This window comes from Acomys minous, assembly GCF_964271855.1.
Source record: "Acomys minous genome assembly, chromosome: 11".
Classification (NCBI taxonomy): Eukaryota; Metazoa; Chordata; class Mammalia; order Rodentia; family Muridae; genus Acomys; species Acomys minous.
Window position 1 is genome coordinate 10,778,883 of NC_140492.1, and position 17,386 is coordinate 10,796,268.

Sequence of the window (17,386 nt, forward strand, 5' to 3'; positions counted from 1 at the left end):
CTTAAGCTTTCCTGGAACTTGTGGAAATCCTCCTGCTTCTGTCTCTTGAGTATATAGGTCTGTATCAGCATACACCAGCTCAAGAGTTGCTCTCCCTATATGGGCCCTACCTCTGACTGGGTAGTGACACAAAAACACCCAGGTCCTGGTTTTGAAGCCCTCCTCTTTATTAATTGCTGATTTGAGGCAGGTTGTTTAGTCCTCTTAGGAAACATTTGCACAGTGGTTACAACATCTTCTTCTGGGGTTGTTAGCAGCATGAAGCTGAGAGGGGACAACACCAGCACAAGTGTCTATGTACCCCATAAACATTTACTTATTTTATAGCCTTTCTTTGAAGACTTAGGCAACAGATTCCAACCAAAATGAATAAAACTGATTATACCTCAAAGAATTTTCACTGATAATAGTGAACTCCAAGAGGCTGTGGATATTGTATTATTGATTTCATAAATGTGTGGTAAGCCTCAAAAGTTAGAAATGGCTGTCATACACATATGGTACATACTCACTTTTAAGCAGATATTAGCCATATAATACAAGATAACCACACTACCATACACAGACCTAAAGAAGAGGTCCCTATAGGGAATGCTTAATTCTCATTCAGAAGGACAAATAGTATAGACACCAAAAGCAGTTGAAGAGAGGGAACAGGATGGGAGCCTGCCATAGATGTCCTCTGAAGACTCCACCCAGCCGGGGATCAACGCAGAAGCTGAGACTCATAGCCGAACTTTGGGCAGAGCACAGAGAACCTCATGGGAGAGTTGGGAGATAGAAGGACCTGGAGAGGACAAGACCTTCACAAGGAGACCAACAGAGCCAACAAATCTGGGCCTAAGCCGGGCTGCAGAGACTGATGCACCAACCAAGGACAATGCGTGGAGAGGACCTAGACCCCCCAGCTCAGATGTAGCAGACAGACAGCTCAGTCTCCATGTGGGTCCCATAATATGGGGGAACAGGAGGTGTGTCTGCCATGGGACTCCGTTGCTTGCTCATTGATCACTTTCCCCAGCGGGACAGCCTTACCAGGCCACAGAGGAAGAGGATGCAGATAGTACTGATGAGACTTGATAGTCTGGGGTCAGATGGTAGGGGAGGAGGGGTCCCCCTTTCTGAGGACTAGGGGAAGGGGGTAAAGAGGGAGGGAGGCTGGGACTAAGAAGAAACAAGGGAGAAGGCAACAATTGGCGTGTAAAGTGAAAAAAAATTTTAATTAAAAAAAATTAAAAAGTAGCTGGGCATGGTGGCACATGCCTTTAGTCCTAGCACTCGGGAGGCAGAGACAGGTGGATCACTGTGAATTTGAGGCCAGCCTGGTCTACAAAGTGAGTCCAGGACAGCCAAGGCTACACAGAGAAACCTTGTCTCAAAACAAACAAACAAAACAAACAAAAAGAAAAAAATAATGAAATGAAAATGAAGCATTCTGAAGTTAGACAGCTTATAATAAATATTCACATTTAATTTGATGGATACAGAAGTAGACTGCCAAGAAACAGTAAAGAATTGAAATGGAGAACAAGGAAAACATGAAAAGGAGTTGATATTTTAATAGCATGCACAGATGCCCCTCAACTTACAGTGCCGTTATACTAATAAACCTATCACAAGTTGAAAACTTAAAAAAAAAAATGGCTGTCATGGTGCACCTTTCCTTGCTGAGTCTGTCAGCATCCATAATTCTAGCAGAACTTTCATTTTTTTGCTTTCTATTAAGTGGACAGGTAAAACATTTAAACAACAGAACAGACTAGAGATTAAAATATAAACCCAGTATTCACTTATGGCTAGACAAAAAAAAAAAAGACTTCACAGAGTCTTCCTGGAGAAAAAAAGATTAAAATTCTAGAGAGGAGAAAGTACCAGAAACATCTGGCCCTAGGGAGAGAGGGAGAGATAATACTCAAAGTAGGAAACGTTGATGTAAGGAGACAGTGTCAAGGACACAGCATCTAATTCAGTCTGTGTGATGGCCAAGTGTACTTGAACAGAAAAGTCACTGCATCACCATGTTAGAACGATTGCAGTGGTGACTGCCTCAGCTCAGCTGTTCTACAGAGTTCCCACTGATAGAACAGTGGGATTTGGCGGTGGGGGGGGGGTGTTTGTTTGGTTTTTGGTTTTTTTGGATTTTTAGTTTTTCAAGACAGGGTTTCCCTATGTAGCCTTGGCTGCCCTGGACTCGCTTTGTAGACCAGGCTGGCCTCGAACTCACAGTGATTCTCCTGCCTCTGTCTCCCAAGCACTGGATTGCTTTAACGATTCTGATTAAATAGGTCCCAGATTTTTAAACTAAATCGTGTGTAGTTAATTTGTGTCCTAATGTGAAAATTTCAACAACTTAATTTTTTTTTTTAAATAAAATGTTAAATTATCAGCCTAGGCTGATGTGAGAACCCTTGGGGAGAGAGTGGTGTTGAGAGAATGAAGACAAAACCAGATTTACATGGAAGTGTGCCGCCCTGGTAACTCAGCTGAGAATAAAGAAGATTATCGGGTAATTAAATGAAACCCTAGCGCCTGTCCAATCCTAACTTCTCTCCCATTAGAAAGGAGCCTGTGATTCTCCATAATAATTCAAAGTGGAGGATTCATATTTCTTTTCAGCACATTTGTTATTGTCAGAACTGATTCAGTGGAGGACCTCTTTGAAGAAGTTAACATCTTGGATTGCTGGTTTGAAAACCCTATTGAGCTGTTGAAGGCAGCTGCCTTTAGGAATGACAGTTATCCACGCATCAGTTGTGAAGGGTTCTCACAGCACTCTGCGTAGGGTGGCTATGGATCAGACTCCGCATATTTCTCCCTAAAGCCTGCTGCTGTATGTAAGCCTTGGAGGTCCACGGAGACGCTGAAGTCCTATGGCCCATTTTCTATCAACAAACCATCATTAGTTCTCGTTCTCAAAAGCCAAACTGTCACCCACTGGTTCCAACCCATCTTTCAAAAACTTTTTCAAGCTCCATCATCTCATCCAAAACCCAGACTCACATTGCTTTGTATTGGTGTAGAAGATTTCTTCCATTTACTCCTCTCTCTCCACATTCTAGACTCTTCTACCACGTTTCTGCCCTTTTGTTATATTGGCTTCTACACTGTCAGACCATGGTTTCGTGTTTTCTGAATAGACCATGCTCTTCATGACTCTTAGGTTTTCTCACAGTTTCTTCTTGGAACCAATAGGTAGAAAAGTGGCTAAAAGATTGTTTTTCTCCCATATATACATTACACCTAGAGATGGCACCTTTTTATAATCTACCCTCTGGCCCAGTTTTAGGGGCAGCTCTTTCAAAGGGCTTTGCCAATTGACATAGACTAGTAAGTAAATCTCAGCCTTTTAGGTTTAAGAAGGAGTCCCATCTTGCTTCATTGTGTTCATCATGTCTTGCCCCATCTTGGGAATCCTAACCACTCTGACAGAGTACTAACAGCACAGGAGATAAGAAAGGTCATCCTCTTAGAGAGGCAATACAGCGCTAGCCGCTCACTGGATTGCTAATCCCCAAACAACTGCGGGGCACTACGCTCTGAAGCATATCTTGGCATCGAAGAGCAGTGTGGAATGTCCACGGGGCACATGCTTCCTAGGAGTGCCTGTTTGTCTTAATACTCCACAATCAGTTACCACAATTACGGGGACAACTTGAATAGTAAATTTGTATCGAGTGCTTCGCTAAATGCTTCACCTATGAGGTGGCATTGCATTCCTACGTCCACATGCAACTCAAGAATTCCAACAGGGCTAAGTAACTAGCTTACCCCATATCACACCAATAAGAATGAAGATGAACCCCAAATTACCCTTCTCTAACTCCAAAAGCCCTAACCTTCAGCAACTGTCTCAGGAATATTTTCTTTTTAATCCTAAAATTACTGGAGTACTAACTATAATAGTCCCCTAAGAGATGAGCGCCTGAGGATGGAGAGGTGGCTCACTGGTTAAGAACACTTGCTGTGCAAGCCTGAGGACCGGGGTTCTAATGCCAGCACGCCTGCTACATTGTACCCTGAAAATGCCTGCCTTTTGGCTCTAAGAGATCCAGTGCCCGCTCCTAGTCTCAATGTAACACATACACATGAAAGGGAGCAAAATAGTAGAAGTGAATAAATATGATCAAGATACATTTTATGTATGTGTAAAATTGTCAAAGAATGAATGATCTTTAAAAAGAGAAACAAAAATATATCAATATTCACAAGTAAACTATGTCTCCCTTTTCCTTTGATTGCATATTCATCAATAGTATATCCAACAGTATGGAATTAATAACTCCTCAAGAGGCCATGTGCCCTTATCCACTTGTTATTAAAGTGTAGAATATTTCCCTTTTTATTCTTCCTAAATATGTGGCCCACAGGATGCATACACTGGAATTCAAAAGGCATGTACAGCTTGCATGATGGCAAATGTCACTCTGTGTGCCTGTGGGACACTCCATACACTCCTTATTCAAGAATTCAGAGGGAGTGTCCCACATATCTGCAAAGCATCTTTTGATTAACTAACAACTTTGTGTGCATGGAAATATTCCAAGTCCTTGGCTCTGACTAATCCTTGAAAGAAATGCTGCATGTCTGATGTGTATAAACATGTTAGAAAAAAGCTTCGTCCTCACAGTGAAGTAGTAAGTCTGTAAGATCAACGTAATTTAGGGGTAGGACCTTTATATCTGCTCTTTTTTTTTTCTTAACATTTTTATGGATTATTTGGTAATCTCATACATTTACATAATGTACTTAGAGAATATCCATCCACCATTGCTTCTTTCTGAGTTCCTCTAGTGCCCCTCAAACCATTTCCCTCACAACATTATGTCCTTCTGTTTTTGTTTTACTAAACACGTGTTCTTGATGGATGTTGTCAAGTGGTATAACTCTGCAAGGTTGAGAAACACTGAGAACTGCCTTAGGTTATAAAGGCAGACAGCCTTCCTAGACAACCTGAGACACATTGATCATAAGGCTAAAATACTTCAGCATGGTAGATCCTTTATAAGCCTTCCTAAGCATGTTTTTGTGGAAGTGGAGGGTAAGAATTACTTAAAGGGTAACCTACTTTTAAACAGCTCTATTAAGAAACATGAATTTCAAAAAATGGACATTTTGAAAACATTTAAAAGAGAAAAAAAGATTGTAAATAAATTTAAATATATTGATTAAAAACACTCAAGAACTCTCAGCCAAGATCAAGAGAATTCAAAGGCAGTGCCAAACAAATCTTGTTTACCTATTTGGACTTCAAAGAAGAGTAAACTCATCCAGCCCAAAAATGGGACTCATGTCATTATGTCTTCGCATTTCTTTGTCTTGTACAAAATTATGTAATAAATTTACTTGAGTAAAGCAAGCTTTGTAGCTTAAAATTTCTTTGTAACCTTGATTTTTATAATGGTACATGTTCTACTCCTATGAGACTTGAATAGAAGGGAAATTAGATGCCTCCTTATTTCTCAGATTGTGAACTTCCGTGTGTGTGTGTGTGTGTGTGTGTGGTGTGTGTGTGTGTGTGTGTGTGTGTGTGTGTGTGTGGTGTGTGTGTATGTGTGTGTGTGTGTGTGTCTTAAGGGCTCCTCATTGCACACAATCCATTCCTTGAAATTTTGGAGCTATGAAGTACATTGAAATCTTAAAGGAGTTTTCTTCTACCTTTTAGAGAAGTAATAAGACACAATGAAAGAGCTTGGACTTCTGAGGACCTGTGTTTGGGTCACATCTCCATTATTTAACTAACAACACAGTGTCAGGCCTTAGACTTCCATCTCGTAGATACAGAATGCTCATGGCTACACTGTATGGTTGTTTAAATTAGCACAAAGAACGTAGATGAGTCTCTAATGCAAAGAGAATCCGAATGATAGTGTTGACTTCTCTGTCGGTGTGGATCTTCCTGGTGCGAAAGTTTCTCCTCACTAGCGTCTTACAGAATAACCGTTACAGAACATAACAACAGGTCATGGGACAAGTGTCAGAAAAACATACAATAAAAAGTCCAGGTTTCACTTCTCCACTACATTCTCCCTTAGTGACGATGGTGACCTGGGAGACTTTAGGGTAGACGAATAGCTATATAATCAACCAGTTTACGGCTGTGTCACACCAGGATTTCCAGAGCCAAATTTGTTACTTTACATTATTTTGGAATGATCCTGACACTTTTCACACATTAACCATGAGTGTGTATGTGTGTGTGTATGTGTGTGTGTGTGTGTGTGTGTGTGTGTGTATGTGTGTGCACATGCACGGGCACGTGTGTGCAGGCCAGAAGACAACCTTGGGTGTCCTCGTTCGAGTGCCACCCAGCTTGTTCTTTGAGATAAGGTCTGTCACTATGCTGTAAGTCGCTGGTTAGGCTGGGAAAGAGAGCCCAGGGAACCTTCTTTTTCTACCTCCCAAGTTGTGGATTTACAAACGTGCAACACCATGCCCAGCTTTTTTTTCCACGGCCTTTGGGGAACTGAACTCAGGCCCTTGTGTTTGCATAGCAAGTTTCACCCCAGGCCTGAAGCATCAACTGCTTAAAAATATCACTCCTAGGTGGACATACAGGGAGAGAGAAAGAATTGCAGAGAAAACGAGACTTGGTTCTCAAAAGACCTGAGGTTTAAATGGTAATGGTTGACCAGGTGATTTTAACAGATGATATTAAAGTAATAGCAAAGGCTGATGCCGGTAACAGATGACATTAAACTAAGAGCAACAGCTGATGCCGGTGCTTGTAAACCAGACCTTCCTCCCACAGCCACTGTGACCTCCCGCCACTTGGGCCCCTTGTTCAAGGGTGGTGCAGTTCCATATGTGTGTTAAGAGGTCACTGAGGGGAGCCATGACAAAAGGCTCTAAGTATGGCAGGCTCACCTCAGACCTTACTATTTAGAGAGGCCCCTCCTCCCCTGCCCCATTCATCATTCCTGCTGAAGTCTGTTTATTTCTCCGGAAGTGTAGGAGCACCAGTGAGAAACCAACATCACACACACATGCGGCTGGAATAGGCACAGTAATATTTTTATATTATCTAACTAACTGCCAGCTCTTAATAAACCTTTCCCCGTGCCATTTTAACAATTACACAGTTTTCTATCCTTAGAAATTGTTGTAGCTCTATAATTCTTATGCTAAAGAAAGCTAAAATGGCAAGAGGAGAAGAGGAGAAAGAATTACTAAAACGACCAAATCAAAGTTGCGGCCGGGGGTGGGGGTGGGGCGGCAGGGGGGGAAGGGACTCTAGAGGCATTTGTAGAATATCTAGCAACGTGTGATGGAACGGCACACACCTTCCCATCAGTTCATGCAAACATGCAATTTTAAACCTTCTCCACGGAATCACAAAATATGGTGAAAATCCTGGAAGAGCAGGAAGCAGCCCTTTCCCCTGAAGCGAAGTGTACCTGGGGCATCACTGAGGCTAAATGCGATGCGTACTGGCTTATCTGCAGGTACCCGGGCTGTGCTGATCATGTGGGCACCTGAGGCCCGGCCTTCTCCTGGGTCTTCCAGCTGTAAGGCAAGACATAACCATTGTCACTTCACCAAATGCTGTACTCTCACACTCCTAAGAAAATTAGTAAGTTGCCTTCTCCCACATTGTAAGTATATATTTGACCCATTTTCCTTTTTTATTTATTTTTTATTTTTTGTTTTTGGCTTCTACAAAAATTACCTTCTACAAAAACTCATACATCCAGAATGAATAAAATATGGTTTTAAAATCTCCATTTCCGCTGGGTGGTCATGGCACACGCCTTTAATCACAGCACTTAGGAGGCAGAGGCAAGCAGATCCCTGTGAGTTCGAGGCCAGCCTGGTCTACAAAGTAAGTCCAGGACAGCCAAGGTTACACAGAGAGACCTTGTTTCAAAAAACAAAAAACAAAACAAAAACAAAAACAAAAACAAACAAAAGAAACAAAAACCCCACAATTCCATTTCAGCCCAGAGTGGTCATAAATATCTTTAATCCCAGCATTCAGGGAGGCGGAGGCAGGCAGATCTTTGTAATTCAAGGCCAGTCTGGTCTACAAAGTCAGCTCAGGACAGCCAAGGCTACACAGAAAGACCCTGTCTCGAAAATAAATAAAATAAACAAAAACCAAAACAAACAAACAAAGAAGCAGGATGCATTGTGGTACACACGAGCTTAGCCTAGTTGGCAGCAAGCCCCATGAACTAGTGAGAGAGCAAGTCTCAAAGAACAAGACAGACCCCGCAGAACGACTGCAAAGAGTGACTTGTGGCCTTCACTCCCATGTGCACATGCATGCCTGCACACCCATGCAGGCACAAGAACACGCATACACACCAAGCCTAAATTAAATGAAATGTTTTTGGGGACATAGTAAAGCATTAATATAATGGAATCACTTAAAGCGAACTCCAGACCATTTTAAACCTTACTACAGTTGTAGTATGAATATTATATTAATTCATCGATGACTTAGAAATCTATCAAGCACCGATGCCTAAGGCTTCACCTCTTTACAGCAGGGTGCAACTCAAACCAAAGCCTGGCCATGGGATACACACCTGCCACCATGTGGAACGTGGAGATAGAAGGGTCAGGCGATTCAAGGTAATATTTACTAACTAGCGAGTGTGAAGCCAACTTGTGCTATATGAAGCCTGTCTTAAACAAAGAAGACAAAACCATCCTGTGAGAGTTTGGCTCTATCTATTAAATTAGTATTTACTTGATAGACTTAGAGACAATGAGTGGGAAAACATCCTTTGCATAAGTTGGTAAGGGAAAAATCGGCTTCTTAAGAGAATTTAACCCAATTATACCTTGAGGAAGATATTTGATAATTTGATGTTCAGTGGGACTAGGAAAAATGTTCTTATATTACATGATATGGTTAAATACATATTTTAACATTTATACTTCTGGTCATCCCTCTCCTAAACTCTCTGCTCTCTATCTCATGTAGGCAGGGGGAAAAAACCTGTGTGATATTTTAAGGAAAATGTCTCCAAAAATGGCAAAATATAAATAAGGTCTTCAGCCATCCTTGGCAAGATTCTGAGAGCTGTTGTAGCAGAATATTTTCTCATGGTCAGGTTTTATTTATTTTTTATACCCTTTCCCATAGCTTTTCTGTGCCTAAAAATAGTATCCGGAACACCGAGTTTTGTTTTTACAGTTACTTATGTGGGCAAGCTCAAGGCACACATTTGTACAAGTGCACTCAGATGTACATACATTTTGAACCGTCTTGGCTACCATATGGAAAGAAAATAGGCTTATATTAATGGTCCAGTAAAGCTTTTAAAAACACAGCAAATGTTTATGGGCCACTTAGAATCCTGTTGAGCCCGTTAAGTTAAGCCTCATAACAGCTATGAGCACTTGGACACTCGATACACCATGGCACATGATTTTAAGGTACAAAAGGATGGTATCCTGAAATTGCTATGACTTAACACAGAACTTCTTGCTTTTACAAAAATAACCACCTGCATAATTTCTTCTGCTTGGCGTCAAGTATTCTTTTAGCCACCTCTTTCTGAAGAAATAGCACAGATTGCCTCAAATTGAATGAAATAAACAAAAGGCCCACATGTAGCTGAAAGGGAAAAATCTTGCTTCTGGGCATCCCTACAGTGCCCAGTCGGCCTGCGCATGACTTCTAGGGATGGGAAGCCCACAGTCTTCGGGTCTATCCCTTCACACTTGCCTGCAGCAACAAATAAAGCGCAGGAAGTGGAGGTCTGCCTCCGGGCTTTGCTCAACAGACCTCGGCTCTGCTTTCAAGCTAGAGAAACAACACGGATAAACACACAGCTAGGCACAGGACAAGAGAAAAAAATCTCTGCCTTCAGAGAGGAGGATGTCGAGGTCCACTAGATTTTGAGTTACACCGCATCCACAGCTTGCCTTTTCATTGCACCGCCTAGGGAAACCGGCTGCTGGTTCCTCCTCCCGCCCCTGTAACAGAGCCTTGGTTAAATTGCCGGTGCTCGGAGGAGCGGCTAGTTGAGTTTCCCACACCTGTCGCCTTACCTCACTTAGTTGAGAGTCTGCACTTGTGTAATCCAGGGCCAGCCACTGCCTTGGCCAGTCGTTGCGTGTGTGCAGTCAGGACTCGGCGAGAGAGCAATCTGCTCCTGCTGCATAGCAGCCACAGCCACTCTGAGGAGCAGAGACAGCTGTCCCGGCTGCACACTACTACCTGCTCTGCCCCGGACCCCAGCGTCCCATCCCACGGGACCTCCCTGTTCCGCTCCCTTGCACAGCCCCTCTTTCCTTTCCTTGCCAGTCCAACAGCCAGGATGTTGTCATGTTTCTAGAAAAAGCAAGAGCAAAAGAAAAGCCCTCCTCCTGTCAGGAGCATTGATAAACAGCGAGTTGTAGGGCGTCCAAATGTTTTAATTCATTAGTCCTGGCAAACCTAAAATACAAACAGACTTGCTTCACAAGGCAGGAATGTCTTCGTGGTGACCCAATCCGTGTCTGTGTCTATTCCAGCAAACTGGCAAAGATAGCATGACTCTAGTCAGCAAAAATGTCAGCTCAGCTGGACCCAGCCAACTTGGACAGGCCGCTAGCTGACTCTTGGATCCCAGCAGTGTTGATCCCATTAATAAGGTGAGTTTGAGGCTCAGCCTGGGCCTGAGCGTGATGACTTGATCCATTCTACAGATGCAGGCGCTCGCTCACCAAAGTGGTCAGTGACCAGGGAACAGCTGGGCGGCCCTTCAAACTTCTCTTTACAATTGTAAACCTGGATGTCTTGGATGTTTAAACATAACTGAGCCATGATCTTAAGGTTAGATAGTGAAACATAAATAATATTAAGAGAATGAAAAGACAAGCCACAAACTGAAAGAAAACATTTGCAAAATGCACATGGGAATCCAAAATATGCAAAGCAGTCTTAAAACTGAACAAAAAGAAGACAGTCCCGTCCAAATAAATAAATAAATAAATAAAATAGTCCAAGAGTTCTCTTTCAGCAAAGGTAAACAGATAACAAGTAAACCTATGGAGAGATGGTCATGTTTCATGTCGTTAAAGACTTGCAGATTGGAACAGAAGCTCACATCCCAGAGCAAATGGTTAAGTACTTATAGAAAAACGGTATTTCTCCTTCACTTCTAGTGGGAATGCAAAAGAGAAAAGGAATTTTACAATACAATTTGATCATTTCCTACTAAACTAAACATATTCTTATCATGTGACCCATCAGTCAGAGGACATTGACTGGTCAGGCATCGCCGTTCACAAGGCATTAGATCAAAGAGTCAAAGTTGTCTGTCTTCTATGTGCCGAATGGGAAGTGAATAGTTGTTAGAGCTTCTTTTTTTTAAATTTTTTTTATTTTTGGTTTTTTTGAGACAGGGTTTCTCTGTGTAGCCTTGGCTGTCCTGGGCTCACTTTGTAGATCAGGCTGGCCTCGAACTCATAGTGATCCACCTGCCTCTGCCTCCCATATCTTGAATTTTAAATGCCATGCAAAAGTCCATGTATTAAAGGTTTTCTTGTCATCCACAGCACAATCCCAAAGTGATGGAAACTTCCAAGGGTGCGTTCTCACTGTAGAACTTAGCTGACTGGAAGTGTGCCATTAAAGCTAGTGGTGCCTCCTCTTGATTTGAACTGTTTCCCACATCACATGCCTCATGAAAACTGTCACTCCACAGGCCCAAAGGCAACAGGACCAAGTGACTATAGGCTCCAGCCTCTGAAGCCATGACACCAAGTTAATCCTTTAGTCTCGTAAGCTGACTTTCTTAGGTCCTTTGCCAACATAATGAAAACTAATGCAATGCTATATCTTTATTGACTCCCACATTGGCTTCCAGGTCTCCCTCTAGAAAAGCTGATGGTGACACCGATATTGCAACAGTAATCAGAAACTGCTCTAACATCTGGACTCCAGTGAAACTGATAGTTGGGGATGGAGCAGTCAGACTGAGAGAGCATCTTTCTTAAAGTGACAGTTCACATTAAATACATGGAAATCATCTCCTTTTATGGTCATATAAATAGTACCTGACAGATGCAGCATCTCTGTGTCCCAGAGTCACAAAAGTAAAGGCTTCCCAGTGCATGGATTGTCATGGTCATGTGCATCTTCTAATGTCAAAGATGACTTCAAGAGAGAGGTTTGCCAGATGCTACAATGGAAATTATTTCAACAAAGGATAATTTGACAATGAGTAAAGAATAAATAGGAGAATATCTAAATAGTCTAAGTAAGCACTGTCGGAACTTGATAACAAGATAAATTGAAACTTTTCCAACCATGATATCTACTAACTCTTCTGTCTCCCTAGGAAGGATGGTGCATTTCTGGACTCATTACCTAAAACACATTCAAGATGACAACAACAAGTAGGAAACACAAGTGAAATCCATTCCCACAACTGAAACCCAAAAATAACCAGATGGCACTTTAGGAATGCAAAAGAATCCTACAAACTCAACCCAGAAAGAATATATGTGCAAAGGAAAATATTAGCACATTAACAGTATATGTTTCTGAGTGGTCCTGCTACCCAAAATGCTCGTTTTGTTCTTTTCATCAGTAAATATTTCCAGTGTTTATGTTAGTTAACTTTGCATACCCATAGAAAATACTTGAGATAAAGTAAGCTGCGGGAAGATGGGCTCATTCTGTCTCATGCTTTCAGGAGCTTCTGTCCACGGTCACTTGGGCCCAGTGGTTAAAGCCTATGGCAGAACAGTACATCACTGTAGGAGCATTTGGTGGAGAAGGCTGTTCTCTCTCATGGAAGGAAGCAAAGGAAAAAAAATTCAATAATCTCCCAAGTACCCAAGTTGGGGATCAAGCCTAGAACATATGGGTCTTTGGAAACAGCCCAGACTCAAGTTAGAGTATTATTATTATATGTGGGGTTATTTTTAATAAAAAGGGATTTCATCTAGACATGGTGTGCATGCCTTTAATCCCAGTACTTAGGAGGCAGAGGCAAGAGGATCTCTGCAAGCTCAAGGCCAGTCTAGTTTACAAAATAGTTTCCAGAGCAGCCAGAACTACATAGTGAGACTCTGTCTCAAAATGGGGCAAGGGGCCATAACACTTTCATAGATGAGCTTGCTTCTGAATTATGATTTAGGATATGCTCATAGTACAGACTATTAGCCTAGTTTGGTGATAGAAATTTCTCCATACAAAACAAGACTTCTGTGAAGACTTTATCTTTTCCAGAGCAGTGTTTCCAAGCAGTTGCTTGCTTGTGTGGGAAGCATGATACAGCAACAACAATAACCCACCCCAAACTTCCCAAGTGAATGATGTGAAAGAAAAAAGGATAGATCTTAATGATCCATTTCTCAGTTTCTGAACTGATGCTAACCAAGTCAATATGATCTTACCTAACAAAGAGCACAGTTTGGGTCAGAAACCTGGGAAATCCAGGAACCATTTGGTTCCATAAGCAGATTTTTCAAACCACAAAAATCATATAAACAGACTTTCTTTACCTTGGGACAGCTTTAGTCTATGCCGAGTCCATTTCCAGATGCAGTTTCCCATGACATGGCCACTGCCTGCCTACACATGCCTCCAGTGTATAAACCCAAAGGGGAGAGATGAACCTACTTCCTGAGTCTTTGGGTCAAGCTCGGTGCCAGTGTTAAGGCACAGTCAGAGGGGAGGGGAGTAAGGGGAAAATGGGAGGGAGGGAAGAATGGGAGGATACAAGGGATGGGATAACCATTGAGATGTAACAAGAATAAAGTAATTTTTAAAATTATTTTAAAAAAAAAAGAGCAGGAACACGTTGTCAGATGAGAGCTATGTCATAGATTCACATATGAGGCTGAGTAGGGAAAGAATTATTCTTTCAACTAGAAAATGTATGTTAGGAATGGAAGGGAAGACATAGGAAGAAGGGTATGAGAGGGAGGGAGGAGAAGGAAGCGTGGAAAGGGGTGAGGAAAGGGAGCTTCAACAGTTCTAGGCTAGTACCTTCTGCACTGAGTGTGTCAGTCTCGTGCACTATGCTGTTTTTGAGGGAAGGGTGAGCCACTGCATCCATGAGGCAAAGGCTAGCTGCCATCTATGTAGCTATCTCTGTCAATTCACACGGTAATTAATGGGCAAGGCTGCCCTTTAACACTCCTATTTTATAAAGGGACAGGGAGAAAGTTCAGATATTTGTTCAGTGTTCCAGAACTCAGAAATTACACCCAGTTTGTTGCCAAAAATAAATATTTTCAACAACACACCAAAATCTTTTTCAAGGCTAAGACTCTCTCTGAAGGAGATGTTTTCCTATGGCTAGAACTTCTCAAGAAGCTCTTTCTTTAAATATTTTTATTAATTCTTTGAGAATTTCATAGAATGTATTTTGATCATATTTACTCCCATGCCTCCCCCAGTTCCTCCCAGATCTACCTCCTAACTTCATGTTACATTTTAAAAGTAACTAACAGTGTCCACTTTGACTGCCCATATACTCCCGGGTCGGGGGCCATCCACTGGCCCATGGTCAACCTACCAGGAGCCACATCCTAAACAAAACTGACTTTCCTTCCCCCAGAAACCATAAACTGTTAACACCTCCTCAGCTAGGGGTGAAGGCTCAGGAATCCTCCCCTCCGTGATAGAATATTGACAGTCTTGATCTAGTGACACGCTTGGGAAGGGCCACAGCTACTGTGACCTCATGCGTTTAGCGGTCCTTTCATGCCCAGAAGACACTGCTCTGGTCAGGTCTTTGGCTTAAGAATCTATTTCTTAATAAAGTAAAAATGCAAAGTCTGAAGGATTACAAGGGGGCTCACTCATTTCAGAAAGCTAATGACTGTGAATATAATTCTGATGGTTTCCTCCAGTGAGCCGAATCATGAGTTAGCCCTTGTGCAAGAATGCACTATGATGTCCCTATAGATAACCAGAGAAATACAGACTGTTAGAATAAAATAATCTTTAAAAAAATAAAAAAAAATAGGGTTGAATGCCTTTTTCAGGAAACTGTAGACTACAGAACAAAAGAACACAGGCTGAGTACTCAGTGTCCACACTTTAGACAGCCCCCCCCACACACACACCCGCTCTGCTTTCTCTGAATGTTCATGTATATACCACCAAACATGACCTTTGAAAGCCAAGTACAACGCTGAGAGGGAAAGGATGCATACCATTTAGATGTTGAAAGTAAGATAGGAAATTTTCCTAATCTCTTTGAAATTGGGTGTTCCTTTCCTTTATCTCTCTATACAGAATTATCAGCTAAATCTCATTAATTCTTCAGAAAAGCTCCATATTTGTGATTTTTCCAAACACCAATTTTGATCTTCTTCTGGTTCACCTTCCTTGTGTTGGTAGAAATGGAGCAGCTGAAGTCACTCGTGGAACTGAACGAAGGAGAAGTTGACTTGAGTATATGGTTGCGATCTCTATGTTTTAGCAATTGACTGAGCGCAGAGCTCTGAGTATGTTATTGGGCTTTCCCAGGAAGAATGTCACCTAGAATTAACCCCATTACCCACTGAACCAAGTCACATGGCATGGCAGAATGATAAGTCAGGTCCATAAATCATTTCATACCATTAATGTGTCCTAGATAGCATTTATCACTCCATAGCCTTTATGTCAAATAATAATTTATGACCCAACACCTACACACCTGTTCTTAAAGGCACTTCCAGGTAAACCTAGAAGCATAAATAGTCCCTAGTTCCAAAACTCAACTAAAGCAATAAAGTTTTGTTGTTTATTTGTTTCTTATTGGTTGTGGTTTGCTTTTAGGCATAAATTGACAAGGATGAAGAAGACAGCAAAAGAGACAATAGGAACAAAACTTTGCAAGCAGGAATTTAATAGGAGAGTGGTAAGAAATGTAAATCATGTACATTAGAGACAGCTGAGGACATTTAAGGTGGAAGAAGGCTAAGATAATCAAAATAGTGTCAAAGACCAGCTTCAGACTGAGGTAAGGCGTAGATCGACTGCTGGCTGATCACCCAGCAGACTGTCTCTCAGGGTAAAAGGCTTAACTCTCCAGGCTGGAAATGATTGTTACCAACAGGACTTCCACTGCTAGCGTAAGGGGTTGGGGGCAGAACTGATTGTTGCTGGTGGAAAGCCAGAGCTGATGGCTTCCTAACAGGGGCTTCCACGGATTGTAGCAAACATCTAGAAAAAGGAAAGAAAGGGAAAGAAGACCATACACACATACACTTATGCTTGATGATGGAGCAAGATAGATTCCAGCAGACAAGTTCCAACAAGCTTCTCAAACTTCACAAATCAACACACACACACATTTCTACATACATACATACACACACACATTCACATATTGGCTGGATGGAGCAAATCTCCAAATCAGTTTTACATATTATAGACACATACCTATTGGGTGTATAGAGCAAACTCCAAAGTACAAGTCCCCGCCCAACCTTACACATATACATACATGCATACATACATATATACACACATACATACACACATACATACATATATACACACATCTTTGTGGGTGGAAAAAGATTCCAACATCCTTTATTGATGGAAAAGAATTCCAACAACTTTATTTTTTCTCCCATGCCTTCTATTTCCAGCAAAATCTTTCAAGCAGTACAAAAATCACAATGTGGATTCAGTCTTATTTTTCTTTAAGTCGACAAATACAATGAGTATACATAGGAAAAATATGTTCCCCAATACCTTCACATGATCAAATGTTTTATGAGTGAGAAACAAATATGAAAAACAAATTATTTTCATATACATTTATAACTAAGCAAGTTGTTGTATATTAACAAAGTATGAGCCAGCTTTTTCTTTATCAATAGGCTGTAATGTGCAGTTACAAAGAAAGAACCAATTATCTTAAAAGGTAACCTTATAAAAATCTTAAAATAATCACAAATCTAAACCTTTATATAAAAAAACAATCAGCCATTTCTACTTTAAATCCTCAAGGTGTGGACCTTTATTTAGTCATATCAGGAAGCTGAGGGCAAAACTTAGTACAAGAAAATTAATCATTGTCTCAGTCACCAGCCCAGCTTGAAAGAGTCACATCAGCCAGCGTTATTCTAGAATATTGTTCTTGCTCATCAACCTCAAAAAGTCCCCTACCTTTCCTATTAAAAGTGTACTTTTCTTAACTTCAATTTGTTCCTAAGGCTTTCTACATTAGAACCACTAGCAAAAACATCTTATCCCGACATTACTAAACAATCTATTTTTCCAGCTGGACGTGGTGGTACACACCTGTAATCCCAGCACCCAGGAGGCAGAGGCAGGCAGATCTTTGTGAGTTCGAGGCCAGCCTGATCTACAAAGCGAGTCCAGGTCAATCAAGGCTACACAGAGAAATCCTGTCTCAAAAAAAAAAAATCTATTTTTCCAAATTTTTTCTAAGGGTAATGGTCATTGCTAACCATCTATACCTTCTAGGTT

General features: G+C 41.4%; 1 protein-coding gene across 1 annotated transcript in view; it reads right to left on the reverse strand.

Moving 5' to 3' along the window:
• The window catches only part of MAP3K7CL (MAP3K7 C-terminal like), a 41,584-nt gene extending 31,190 nt beyond the window's left edge, over nt 1-10,394 (reverse strand). Inside the window, exons 1-2 of the mRNA XM_084802361.1 lie at nt 10,003-10,394; nt 7,395-7,503 (exon numbers count right to left, since the gene is read on the reverse strand). Of these exons, the coding sequence (XP_084658487.1) occupies nt 7,395-7,464 (70 nt within the window). The 5' untranslated portion in view covers nt 7,465-7,503; nt 10,003-10,394. The remainder of the gene's footprint in view (nt 1-7,394; nt 7,504-10,002) is intronic.
• Nucleotides 10,395-17,386: the final 6,992 nt, after the last annotated feature.